Consider the following 13309-nt stretch of genomic DNA (forward strand, 5'->3'; position numbering starts at 1 on the left):
CACTTGCATGTACTAAAATTTACCTGAAATTACTCTAGGCTGATCAATCTTGGATAGAGGCCCAGTGGTCTTGTGCTTGGGCATGTTCTTCTTTTGAAGAAAAGTAAAAATTAGCCGTGTATCTTGTGCGTTGCTGCAAATTACATGCAAGTGTGCAGGTGTGGTGATGCTACATCACTACAAGGTATTAAAAAAAAATAGTCGCACCTTTCATATTGGTGTTGCGAAGTGTACACTGTTTTGGCACTGTTACAATCTCTTGGGAGGTCCAGGGCTCATCGTCCTGTTAACATAACTTGCACTGCAACATCTTTGCAGCTTGAGTCCAGTGACTACATTATTTGATTATTTAAAGATAACCTTAAAAATAAGTTAGGTTTAAAATTTTCAGTCTGTTTACATAGCATAAACAAAATTTTATCATTACAGAAATATTGGCAAACTGACAGCCACATTTTGCAAGAATCTAGAAAAATGTTGGGAAACTTCCCTAGAATTGGCAGCACTGCCAGGCAGTGACATTTGGTTGTTACGAACACTGTTACATATTCAAATGGATTCTCTCTTACAGGCAACAGAATATATTGCCATGCAATAGGTAATATGCAAAACCTGTAGGTGCAATTCATGCACCTTCTTTGACGTAACCAAGATGGTGGACCTCGGGCTAGAATTGTAATTGAAGTATCAACATGCTCGTTAGCGGCATCATTCCTACCACTGCCCATTCTGCACATCGTCTAATGTTTCAAAACCCCTGTTTTGGCTTTAACAGAGCAACTAGCAGGAACACGGCCATCTTAGTCAGTAAAAGTTGGCTCTGTGGGAAAGCTTGTTTACAGACTTTTGTGTATTGTCTATTTGACTCTCGACTGCATGGTTATGCATCAAATTTATAGTTTAAATATATCTAAGGTCTACAAGCTAACAAAACTAAAAAGTGACGTGAAAGCTGGATAGGCTACTCAACAAAGTGACAAACCTGAATGAGCTTATATCGAGCAGGACTGATCAATCCATCCACAATTAATGTGTCTCTTTAGTGCCTGTGCTGGCCTTAACATTGTTCTCTGTGGTGTTACAGATGTGTCCATGTCTATACAGAGCATCCAAGAAGCGGCATTGTTCAGAATTTGCCGAGAATCCAGCTCACTGAATTCTTCTCGGAAAGCCCCCATTTGGATTCCTTGTTACATCGCAGATGTTTGATTCACCATTAATTTCCATTTATGATGGTAATGTGACTGTGCTGGCTGACTGCCACCTACGCGTTTGTTGTCTGGAACAAGTGTCAAGCTGATTCTCTTGCTGCTCTCTTAGTCCATTCTGATTGCGAAAAAAAAAAGTAGCCTTTTTTTTTTTGCAATTCGTTGTAATCATCAGGGTAAAGAAAAATATTGCAATGTCAAGGTCATACACAGGGCACGATTGTGCTTGTATTCAGAGATCTGTTCAACAGTTTTACATGTGTGTGTGGTAGTGACAGTGGAATTAAAACCAATTGATGAATGGGTTACGTTTGGTATTCTGTAGTGGCATTTGGCTTTCGTTACTACAAGAGAAAAATGCAGAAATATAAAGTGCACTAAAGGAGAGACAGTTCTTTCTGTAATGCATATAAATATGGCAGTATTCTACTCCATCAGCAAATGTGGTACCATTATATTGTGTTCATATTTGAATTCATTTCTTTAATATTATTTGTGTTCATTTATATTCTTGCTCTTTCATATTCATATTTCATGTTCACTCATATATTTGGAATGTGTATATTTTGCTGCGTTTCATAAATAGTGCCATCCCAGTAAAATAGTATATGTAGTTATAAATGCAATTGCACATTGCAGCAGTACATTACAAAGTAATTTTGTCCATTGACGCACAATATCAAAATGGCATGTTAAATGCAGCCTCTATGTATTGCCAGCAGGAGTTTGTATGTATTCAGTACAGTCAATTATGTATAGAGATTAGGAACTTGTGTGAAGTATACAGTACTCGGCAATTCAAGTGGATAATCGGCCCAAGTGACATGTGGGGTCTTGAGCGTGCTCCTGGGACAAAGGAAAGACGACACAGTAGTGCAAACACTCACAAGGGCATTTATTGCACCTTTCATACATCAATGTCAGCTAGCTGAAGTACTACCAATGTAATACGCAGATGGGTGCACAACAAATCGAGGAAGTCTGCCTCATCGCGACAGAACATCAAGCGAATAAGTTCACCTCCATGCTAGATCTAATCCTAATGAACGTCTAATCGCATGCGTGTACAGTCACATAAGCTTGGGTGTGTTTGAACGATTGTGTTTGTCCATCCCCATGTCCCGCTATGAAGCCATTTCGCAGGACACTCCTGTGAAGCGTGCAAAACGTCCACTTTCTCCACTGACCCCAAGCCACAGGAAGAAGCTACTCCCGTTTGTGCCCAAGTAACCAGAGTAATGTGGCAATTCTTCTTGATGTCCAGGTGCATCACTGTAGTTCCCTCAAGCCTGTGACATATTGTTTGCGTCGCGTTCCTGTTCTGTCTGTGCTTTGTGGTTTTCTCATTGTGGGTCCCTTGAGGATTGCCAGTCTCTTATGTCTCATTTGTGATCATATTATGTACAGTGAAAGCTCGTTAATTCGAACTTCAATAATTCGAATTTATGGATAATTCACACTGTACGATTTTGTCCAGCCACGCTCCACAGAAGTCTGTATGACAAAGCCGGTTAATTCGAACGCGAGAAGGTTCCGCCACGGATAATTCGAACTACACGCCACCGTGCCGGTGGCTTGGCGCCTGGCACACAGCCAGAGAAATGCGCCTACTGCCTCCGCACAAGGCTGCGTCACCTCCGGAACGTAGAGTACGCCTAGAGAAGGCAAAATCGGGAAAAATCTATCCATGGTGGGGTCGGCCAGAAGGCAGCCACGGCTGCCTCCTCTACATTCTACGTGACCTCCGAGATTTCTTGCCCGTCGCGACCCTTGGAGGCGTTGCAAATCTTGTGTAGCTGCTAGTGTTGTGCGGCAGATGGCGCGGCAAGCACCAAAAAACAGCGAATCAAGTGCGTCGCAGCTGCGCTTGCAATCAAGAACCGACGAATCAGGGCCTTCGCCTTCCTTTCTTTAGATCACTATCACTTCACATGTTCAGAGTCTTTGTCTCGGCAGTCTTCATCGGTTGCGTACGTCTGTTTTAAGCTTAGGAGGTACCGGCCATCGCGATTATTTGTGATGGTGTTAAGCCTCGGCTAACGTTTGTTTCGGTGGACAACAGTAGTGTGGCACAGTCGGACCCAGAGCTCCAACTTGAAGATGGCGTGTCCCCACGGCACACACCATTACTTTCTGACACAGGGCAGTAGGGCATGCCAATTTCCCTACAGTAGGGCATGCCAAATTTCTGGCATGCCCTACTCTTTCCAAATCGCTGTGTTACTGTTGTTCTCCTTCACTTTCGTTAGTTCGAACTGAAGCGGCTTCGCCTTGCGGTTCGAATTAACGAGCTTTTACTGTACAGTAACAATGCACTGATAGGTTTCTAGTTTCTTCACATTAGAGTTCCGGATAGTATGAGGGAAACTTGATGCCACTGTCTGATAATTTTTTTAAAGGGTGCTGTGACTTCATGGCTGTGCGGATGATGGGAGCTTTGGCGCTCTTTCTATGGGGCTCTGCTGAAAATGGGATCACAGCTGCACAAAGAAACATTTAATAAGTGTTGGTTCTCCTAAAATACACATTATATTTTTGTTTGCTAATCTGTGATGTAACAAGTAAATAACAAAATGCACTCTTGAAACTGCGGCGCCATATGTGCCAACTCTCTCATTCCTGCAAATTTATCAACTTTAAAATTTTTCCTCTGCAGCTTTAGATAAATAAAGCCTGGGAAGTTGGTTCGATTAAGTATGTTTTGCATGAGTGAATAATTATAATACTTGAATGTGACCTCATTATATCGGTAAGTGTAACACTCTTTCCCTAGCCTGAATAAGTTTACGGATACAAAAGAACAAGCTTGTGTGAGTGTGCGGTTTGCATTCATGCTGGCTTTAACAATGATCTCTGTGTTGTTACAGGGTTTGTCGATTCCTCCTACAGTGTGTTCAAGATTATGCGAGCTTCTTGGAAAGCATTTGCCAGTTTGTCCTGTTGTTACATGACATAGCAGTTTGATTTATTATTGATTTAACAATGCAATGATGATGTGACTGTTTGCATCAAGTGAAATTTCCAGTCCTCCTCCTGCCCTGTTCAACTATTGGAATTCTGGAAGAAATGAACATGTTTTACTGCAGTCACCACATTATAATCATCGGGGTAAAGAAAGAAGGCACTGCAATGTACTGGTAGAGAATGTAGCTTCATCAAGGTAACACGTGGGACGAAATTGTGCCTGCCCACACAGATCTGCTAGCACAGTGATGTTGAGAAAAACTAATTTGTAGATAAGTTATCTCCAGCATGGCAGCAGCATTTGTTTTCACTGCAGAAACAATCATTTGTTTAACGCACAGAAATGCAGCTATATTCTCCACCACCAGCAAATGGGGTGCCATTCTACTAAGCTGTATAAATTCTGTGTTTATTCTTTTTGTTTGTTTGCTTTTCTTCATATCATGCTAAATTATTTTATTCATATTTCATTTTGTATGCTTTATTATGTGTTCAAATATCACTAATGCTCTTGTTATGCTGTATTGTATTTATTTTGTATGAAAAAACATCTATTTATTAGTTTAATATGTGTGTAATGTAGTGTTATACGTAAGCAAAGTAGTATGACTATTTAAGCATAACATATCAAAATTGCATGCCAGATCTGACTGTATTGATAGAAAGATTTGTATTATTCGGGTAGTAATATATGTCATAGAGGTAGGAGATTGTGAAATATCTATTGCATCACTGCGCTCTTGCCATAACCATAGTATGTGGATTGGGTAGTCCAAGGTTTTCATGCATTTTCCTATTAAGTGCCTTAACCAATTTCAATTGCCAAGTGTAGCAGTCCAGTTTTGTCAAGTGTGGTGAACATTGTTTGCGTCGCCTTCATCTGCTGGTTCTGAATTTGCAGGTTTGTTGCCTTTGGGAGCCCAGGAGCAGTACCAGTCACTTGCGTCCGTGCGTGATGGGGGGTATTCCTGCCAGCTGTGCCCCTACGTGACTGAATACATGTCGCACATGAAGCAACACCTGCGCACACACACAGGAGAGCGCCCCTTCAAGTGCCACCTCTGCCCAAGCGCATTCACTCAGGATTGCCACCTGAAAGTGCATGTACGCATCCACACGGGTGAGCGCCCCTTCCGGTGCCACCAATGCTCGAGCAGATTCGCCAACATTTCCCACTTCAAACGGCACGCCCTCAGCCATGCAGGCGAGCGCCCCTACCAATGCCACCTATGTCCGGATGCATTCTCTCAGAATTGCTACTTAAAAAAACATGTACAATGTCACAGAGGAAAGCGTCCCTTTCCCTGCATGCACTGCAGTGCATCCTTTTTATGCAAGTCTAGTCTCTTGTACCACATGTCTTGTCACACAGGGAAGAGGTCTTAAAAGGTCAGAGGCATGCCTGTTTTTTTTTTTTTTGTACATCGACTAAATAATCGCTTTTTATGGCAGTGGCTGACTTCTAAGCTGCATGAGAGGTTTCCAGCTCCCTCAACCATGGCTTTTCTTGTACTATTACCTAAATGAAAGTCTGTCACCACAGTATGTGAGAATTACCTTAATTAAAGGTACCTTGATGTTACTTCACGTCTATGGTACTGTAATAAAGGTTTGGCTTGCACTGAACGTTTATTCGCCTAAAATGTGTTCACGACTGTGCAAATAATGTTAGAGACTACACATAAGATAATAATTTAGCAAAGAAAAAAAGTGAACAAAAAATTGTAAAAATAATTTAGCTCAAGTGCTTATTTTTTAATGACTTATTTACGAACTTATTAATACAACAAAACTACCATGTTACACAATGTTTCTATCGCAGTCCCTCATCTGATGTTCATGTGATGTTGATGGCGATAGACTAATACTTCTCTGGGATTTGAACCCTCCTGGAGTTAACTGACAAACATTTTAACACCACTCACCAAGTGTCGTTCTGCTTTTCGATCTCATGCTTTCATTGAATCTCAGCCAAATTGTAACAGAGCCCACATGTGTTCAAGGAACTACTTCAGACTCACTTGATTTAGTTTTTCTGAGCCATCATTTCCCATTAGACCAAACGTAGCGTGAATTCATCAATGGCATGCCTGATCATAAAATTTATGTGTCTGCTCAGAATACTAGATTTTCTTCCCAGCCACGCATCACTTACCTGGACTTCAGTAGAGCAGATGATACCAGTATAATCGACCACCCATCTTACGAATTTACCACCTTTGAAGAACTTTCCATACGTCCCACCACAAACATTGAAATGTTGTGGCATAGTTTCAAAGTTATTGTGTTTCATTGTGTGACCAGACGTGTACCTTCTCATGTTAAAAAAAAAACAAGGAAGCACAACCCTTAATTGGATCTCAAGTGACATCATTCATGCCAACCGTAAGGTCGCACACTTAAGAAAATCGATGAAAGTTGCACCTAAGCCTTCATCTCGAAGTAATCTTACCCTAGCTATCCATGGCTCACGAAATTTAAAATATACACACAGCAAAGTCAAAGTTTTGCTCAAACATATCAAGGAATTCTAAGAAATTCACCGAGCAAATTCTTGAACTACCTTAAACCTAAGGCATTGAGTGAATCCTGGTGTCGCCCAAAACTAACAGAGATATCACTAATTCACTACTATTTTTGTTCTATCTTCACAACTGATGATGCGAAACTACCTCAAGTCAACATCACCATTAATAGCATACTAAACCCCCTTATCGTCATGGAGGCTGGAGTACTGAACCTTCTAAACCTTACGTGAAACCTTACGTACTTGCCCTTCCTGTTATAATCGCATGAGGGGTTGACAGAACGTGAAATAAATAAATGAATATTACAGATGATATCGTTGTGGCAACTGAATGTCGTAAAGTTGAAATGCATAGTTTATGCAGACTTTGTTCTCAAGCTTAACATGTACAGCATTGGACTTGTGGTTAAGCATAAGCAAACCCCATAATACTGGTTGACATTTTCACACCAAGGCAACGAAAAGCAAGTGGGCACTGGAACTCTTTAGAGGCCATCAGGGATGTTTGGCGGTGTCATGTTCTGATATAAGCTTATATCAGTGTTGCCTCTAGCCGGTATCAGCTGTCAAGATATTCAGACTTGTGGACTGATAAACAAGGTGGTACGCAGGGTATGTGAGTGTCAAATGGCTCACATGAATTAGTGACAGTATCATGTTTCCCTCAGATTTACTGCAAGAGAAACAAAGGCTCTTGCAAGGTAATAGTGTCATGTCATGACGGCGATGAATTGGACCTTGTCGCAACGGCGAGTTACCAGAACTTATGCTTTGTTGGGCAAACCTGTGCCTACAAAAACAAGTTACACTCAAGCAAAACAACAGTGATGAGTAAACCCTTTGATCGCCTGTGCCCACAAAAACAAGTTGCACTCAAGGAGAACAATAGTGACAAGTAAACCCATTGATTGCTCAAGTTTTATCTATGGGTCAGATGCGCTGGCTATTTGTACGGGACTCGTTGAAGGTTCCAGTGTAATTGTTGGTGCTTGCGTACCTTCCAGAAAGTACAACACTATGCATGTCACGCATAAAATCTGATTGCACAAGCTTTTGTGACAACATAGACAAAAGATAGAATCGGCTACAACAATCGAGAATGATTTGAAAAATGCAGGGTGCGTCTTCAACAGGGCAATAACGTTTCAGCATCTGTTAGCCGGTGACAGGAGAATGATAAACATGGATGCTCTGAACAGTATGCCATAGCTATCGGGGCTGCCCTGTTGATTCCACACTACTGAGACTCATGCATCACTGTTTTAGCCTCTATCTTTGTTTTGAAGGTAATATATATCTTTTATTTTTGTCACACCAGATACCAAACAACCTCATCAAGGAAAAAATTTAACAAAAGCATCTAGGGCCAGTTTCGTGTAGTTGTGGAAGCAACGTGTCTACCAACTGGGAAAAGCGGGAATTCTCAGGGATTTTGAATAGTCTGGAAATACTCAGGAAAAACTCAGGGAATTTGTGCTTCTATCAGAGAAAATTAGGTGTAATTTTATTGAAAGGTAATGAAATTCGCGGTAATGCTGGCGGAATTAACAAAGAGGAAGCGTAACAAATGTACGTTGACGCGGTGTCGTCGGCTGGAGAAGTTGCCAGTGTACAGTCAACGACAGACTTTCCAGATGCCCGATAATTCGGACAGCTTCCTGGCATCACGATGTAACCCATAGAGTCAATCTATAAGAACATCTGAAATTTCGAGCGCAAAAACTTTTCGCCGTCCGATGCTGCGGACGTTTTGCCGTGACTGCAGGTCTGAAATGGTATTAATCAAACAAAGCCACCACCGCCGCCATTTTGATTACCTCGTCACCTCTAACAGCGCTCTCGCGCGCAGATCTGCTTGCCGCCGTAGGTGCCACCACCACGGCAGCGCTAGGCCTAGCTGCTTCGACATTCGCTGTTAAGCTTCTTGCTGTTCGGTACCATGTCTTTCATTGAAAGAATTCGCCACTGTCAGCAATGCGACTCCGCCTTTGTCGTCCTCACTATTACTTCGAAGCTCGGAAAGCACGGCGCATTACACAATGCAGGTTTTTGAAAGTTATCTTCGCCTTAGTACAGTAATGTTACATGGTGAAGCATGCGCAAAAGTATTGTGGTGAAGCGTAAGCGTGGGAAGGGGCAATTGTCACGCACGGGAGGTGGTCTGTATTCTTAAATTATACACCCGTGCACTCTCCATCTCTAGTCACAGTATGTGCACCGTTATGCATAATAAGTGTACTAGCAGGCATTCAGAGCTTTTTCGGATGTGTTTGTGGCGTATTTAGCCCTTAAGGGCAGTAAAAGACATGCATTCATTTTGTCGAACTGCCTGATCTTTCGGATGTTTTTGCGGTGCCTAGGGAGTACTAAACATCGTACATTGACTGCGCAACTGACAAAGAGGATGGTTAAAACGGTTCGTGAAGCGAACGTTCGTTGGAAGGAAGACAGGAACAGAAAGGACCTACGCATTGTGGAATGAACGGGAGAGGAAGCATGCTGCCGCCGTTCTAAAGGAGCTTGAGCTCAAAAAACAAGTGTTGGCTAATGCCGAGATGCAGGTGTCCCTCATCCAAACCAAAATAAACTCTTTCGAGCAGCAAAATGTAACACTGAGGCGTTATGCACAGGCTGAGAGTATGTCTGGGCAGTTGACGGTGACTTATCAGCTGTTGAGAGAGAATCTCACTTGTGACAGAGTTCGGCCATCATACCAATGAGCTTGTAATCAATTGAAAGAAATAGCTCGTATTCGAAAATATTTGCTTCTGTATGAGTCTCCTTTTTTATTCGTATTTGAGAACGTTAGACTCGATTCACAAAAGGTTTAAAAATTTTTTTTCGCAGGTATTTTATTTGCTGAGCATTTCACTAGGCCCCCCCCCCCCCCCCCCTTTCTGTTTTCTTATTGAATAAAATAAGCACTACTCCTTGTTATAGAAACTGGATTAAGTCGTTTTTTTTTTTTTAACATGCTTACTAGAGAGTGACAGCATCGGGCACATGATGTCAGCCCGCCTTGACATAAAACAAAATTCTGTGCCACTCAGGAAATTTTGCAAAGGCACTCAGGGAAAAGCTGGGAAACTCGGGGAATTTGGAAATGTCAATTTAGTAGGCACCCTGGGAATGATTCAGCTAAAATTGGGTGCTAGCTTGCTCCTACAACACCATGTAACATATCAAACTTGTTTATGTATGAATCAGACCTGCTCATAAAAAGAAAGACCACATATGTATGCCAATCTGACAACTTACACATGAAAGACAGCAAAGCTGCACAAATGAGTTCTCACACCATTCGGAAGTATGCTACTGTAGGTCCGTTTGCTGGCTCACAGCCTTGATGGAGCGCGGCAGCAGTTTCTGCTGCCTTGAAGCATGCTCGTGGCATCTGCCTTCATTTCCGAAGCTGTGCAAACTCCGGTGTTGAGTATGGGTAAGGTAACGCGAGAAACAAGAACTGCGGATTACTGGTTCAATGAACCATGCATATGAGTTGCTGCCTATTCGAATGAGAGTTTTGGACGGCAACTTTTATTTTATAATCATCTATTATCATATTCTAAACAAATGTTAAGCTCCTACACACGTTGCATTGCATTTACATTTGATATCTACCATGCCTGCCACAAGATAACAGTTGTGGAACTTACTTTAACAGTGCTATAGAAAGAGCAAACAGAAATCAGAATTCACCGATCCTGTGCATTCTGAGCAGTGAATACCACGTTTTAAGCATTGCTTCCGTAAACATTCAATCATTCGTATGACTGGTGTTTGTAGGCATTGCACTTGATGACACAGCTGTGGAGCCTCCAGTCTTTTTCCCCTCACTTCGACTTAATTGTGTTTACTTGCCTTCAATATTTGGAGAATGCTGTGTGCCTGAAGCAGATGGCTTGCACATGTAAAAAAGTTTAACCGACCACATTTCCTTTCTAGTCTGTTCACTTTACTTTTTCTATACATTTTCACACTAGTGATGTTTAATCGCTGAGACTGAAGGCCCGGCTTTGCACCAGGAATATTCTGCTGCTGTCGATTAACCTGCCATCTTGTACGCATAGCATGAGAAACAAGTGAAACTGAAACGAGGAGCTGAAAAAAAAAAAAAAAAAGAAACTGAAATGAGAGCTCCAGCATAGCGTGAGACTCTCACATGTATTTGTGCGATGCTGTTTTACGTGTTTCACCTGAAGCATCCGACATTTCTCTGTGATACAGCTATTACGGACCCAGGTTGTAATCATGAGTTGGGGTGAGATCTTTATTACCAGCTTGCATCTGATTTCACTTATGAGCTACATCTATGAATATCATCGCAATAAAGAAACGAATATGTTAGATTTCTTTCTGTTGAAGTAGAGGGCCAGGTTATATTCATATAACTGTAACCTGGCCCTGAAGAAAACCCAAGGACACCTAAGCACAGCTTTAGTGAAAATGAAAGCCGGGGCCACAGCCGAAGCCACAGCCAGAGTTTCAGAAGCTAGCAGGAACATCTTGCCTGACATGATGTGACTCTTATTCTCGCTGCAGGCTCTAGACCAGGAGTCTCTGCAGTTGCAGCGAGTGTCATTGCCACAGTCCTTTCTTTCACTGTTTGCCAACATTGTAACAGTTAGATTGTGCGTTGTTGACAGATAATGTCAGTGGTTCTGCGCAATGTGAATTATTCACTCTTTGAGCAATGTTTTCATATCTATGTCATTTAATGAGCTTGATATCGGAACATATTTAAAGAAACATGCATTGCTCCAGATGTGAGTTAATCTAATAAGTGTGGCAACTTGAGCAAGTTTGTTGTTTGCAGTAGAAGCAAGCTTGTTGCACATGACACTGACATAATGCACTTTTGCGCATTCAATTTCGTCCTCTCTTGTTTTCCAATATTTTAGTGATAATAAATAAAAATATAAAAAATTTTTAAGGGGATTTTACATCTGGTTGATGCACACAATAATTATTTTATGCAGGTTCAATATATCCGGGTTCGACTTACGTATTATTTAATCATATCTTTACTTACTACTTATGAAAACAATGCTGCGCCACTATGTCTATGGCAGGAGCAGAGAAGGCGTCTCATATCACTTGTCTTGTGTATTGTACTTATACTTAGCTCAAGCCCTCTGTCACCTTTGTATGTGTCACCTGTGTCACCACTATGTATGGGCCATGCATTGTTAGTGGTGACACTTGACACCAGTGCATGTGCTCACAGCCTGAATTTAGTCAAACCCAACAGAGTGACCTTTCTTCATTGTGTATTGGCCCAACTTTTCTTGTAAACCCATTTTTTTTCCCTGTGGAGCAGAATGAATGAATTAGATTTGCTTTATCACACAACATCATTATTGTGCCATGACTTGAGGTACTATATGCATACCTTGTATGTTCTGTCAGTAGCAATTCACATTGCCCGGGGTTGCAGTGTGAACACAAACTCAAGTTGCGCCTTGTATACCACTGTGCCCGCCCACTTGATGCAATCACACATTACTCGCTTAGTGTCTTGCATAATCTTACAGCTGACCAAATACCATAATGAGCTTTTGTTGAATTATACTTTTTTTTTTCTGGGCTCAGAGTGTATCGTCACTGTTACTCTTTTTTTTTTTTTTTTTTTGACGCCAGTGCAACAGCGTGGGTTTCTTTTTTGAAAACCCACCACCTGTCGTATGCCTCTTTTGATTGCACTTAACTTTGTACCTTACCCATATTGTCACCCCACCCTACGATAATGCCTAATTTGGGCACTGCAGGTATTTGTATAAATAAAAAAATTAATAAATAATTGTCCCTGAGAGGAAATCTTGCCCTTGCCTCTTGGAACAAAATTCTTCTACTAGTGGATGTCATGCAACAAATGTCAGGTGGTGATGTACAGAAGCTTTGCTTATTTAAACGTTGGCTCTCATTTTGTTCTCATACAGGTTTAGCAGAATATATTGGGCCACTACGCTTGATACTTATGTGCCCAAAGTAACACATGTGCAAGAAACACTGAAGATGCGTTTTGCTCCCACTTGCAATAGTCATACAATCGCGTGCATTTTCTTTAATTAGGTTTTATGGCATTGCCTGAAATTATAGGGGTTATTTAGAATTATTCTGAAGGGAGAGAAGTTGGAGTGATTTATGGCAAATGTGGCCTGATATAGTGCTTCTATTATGAATCATTTAGCCTTGCGATTATTGTTACATGATTGTGCAGGCATGTTAGCAATGCATGGTTTTGCACATGTTAATATTGAATTTTATGGTGTTCAGAGAAAGCAATGCAGCAATGCGATCAACCCAAGGGGTTGCAGCTACCGTACAAAGATTGGACAGTTCCGAATCTAACAAAATACAGTGCTATCTGGCATGTATTGTATATTATGTGACAATTGTGAACTTTGTTCTTTAAGCTGCTTTTGTTTTCACTTTTTGCCTTACTGGTTTTGATTGTCACTACTGTAGTACTGCCCAATCATCCTACAATCTTTTTTTTTTTTCTTTTTCTTTCCCCCAGTTTGAAAAGCCAACATGGTTTTCGTTATTTCAGCAAACATGTTTCATATATTGTTCTTTGGAGATGCCATGAATGAATGGTTCTTATTGT

At 41.3% G+C, this 13309-nt stretch overlaps 1 protein-coding gene across 1 annotated transcript in view; it reads left to right on the plus strand.

Annotated features, from left to right (window-relative positions):
• Nucleotides 1-13309, plus strand: part of LOC129384053 (uncharacterized) — a 50187-nt gene that overhangs the window by 11729 nt on the left and 25149 nt on the right. The window contains exon 2 of the mRNA XM_055069136.2: nucleotides 5074-5292. Coding sequence (XP_054925111.1) covers nucleotides 5172-5292 — 121 coding nt within the window. The 5' untranslated portion in view covers nucleotides 5074-5171. The remainder of the gene's footprint in view (nucleotides 1-5073; nucleotides 5293-13309) is intronic.

The sequence above is a fragment of the Dermacentor andersoni genome, chromosome 9, assembly GCF_023375885.2.
Source record: "Dermacentor andersoni chromosome 9, qqDerAnde1_hic_scaffold, whole genome shotgun sequence".
NCBI lineage: Eukaryota > Metazoa > Arthropoda > Arachnida > Ixodida > Ixodidae > Dermacentor > Dermacentor andersoni.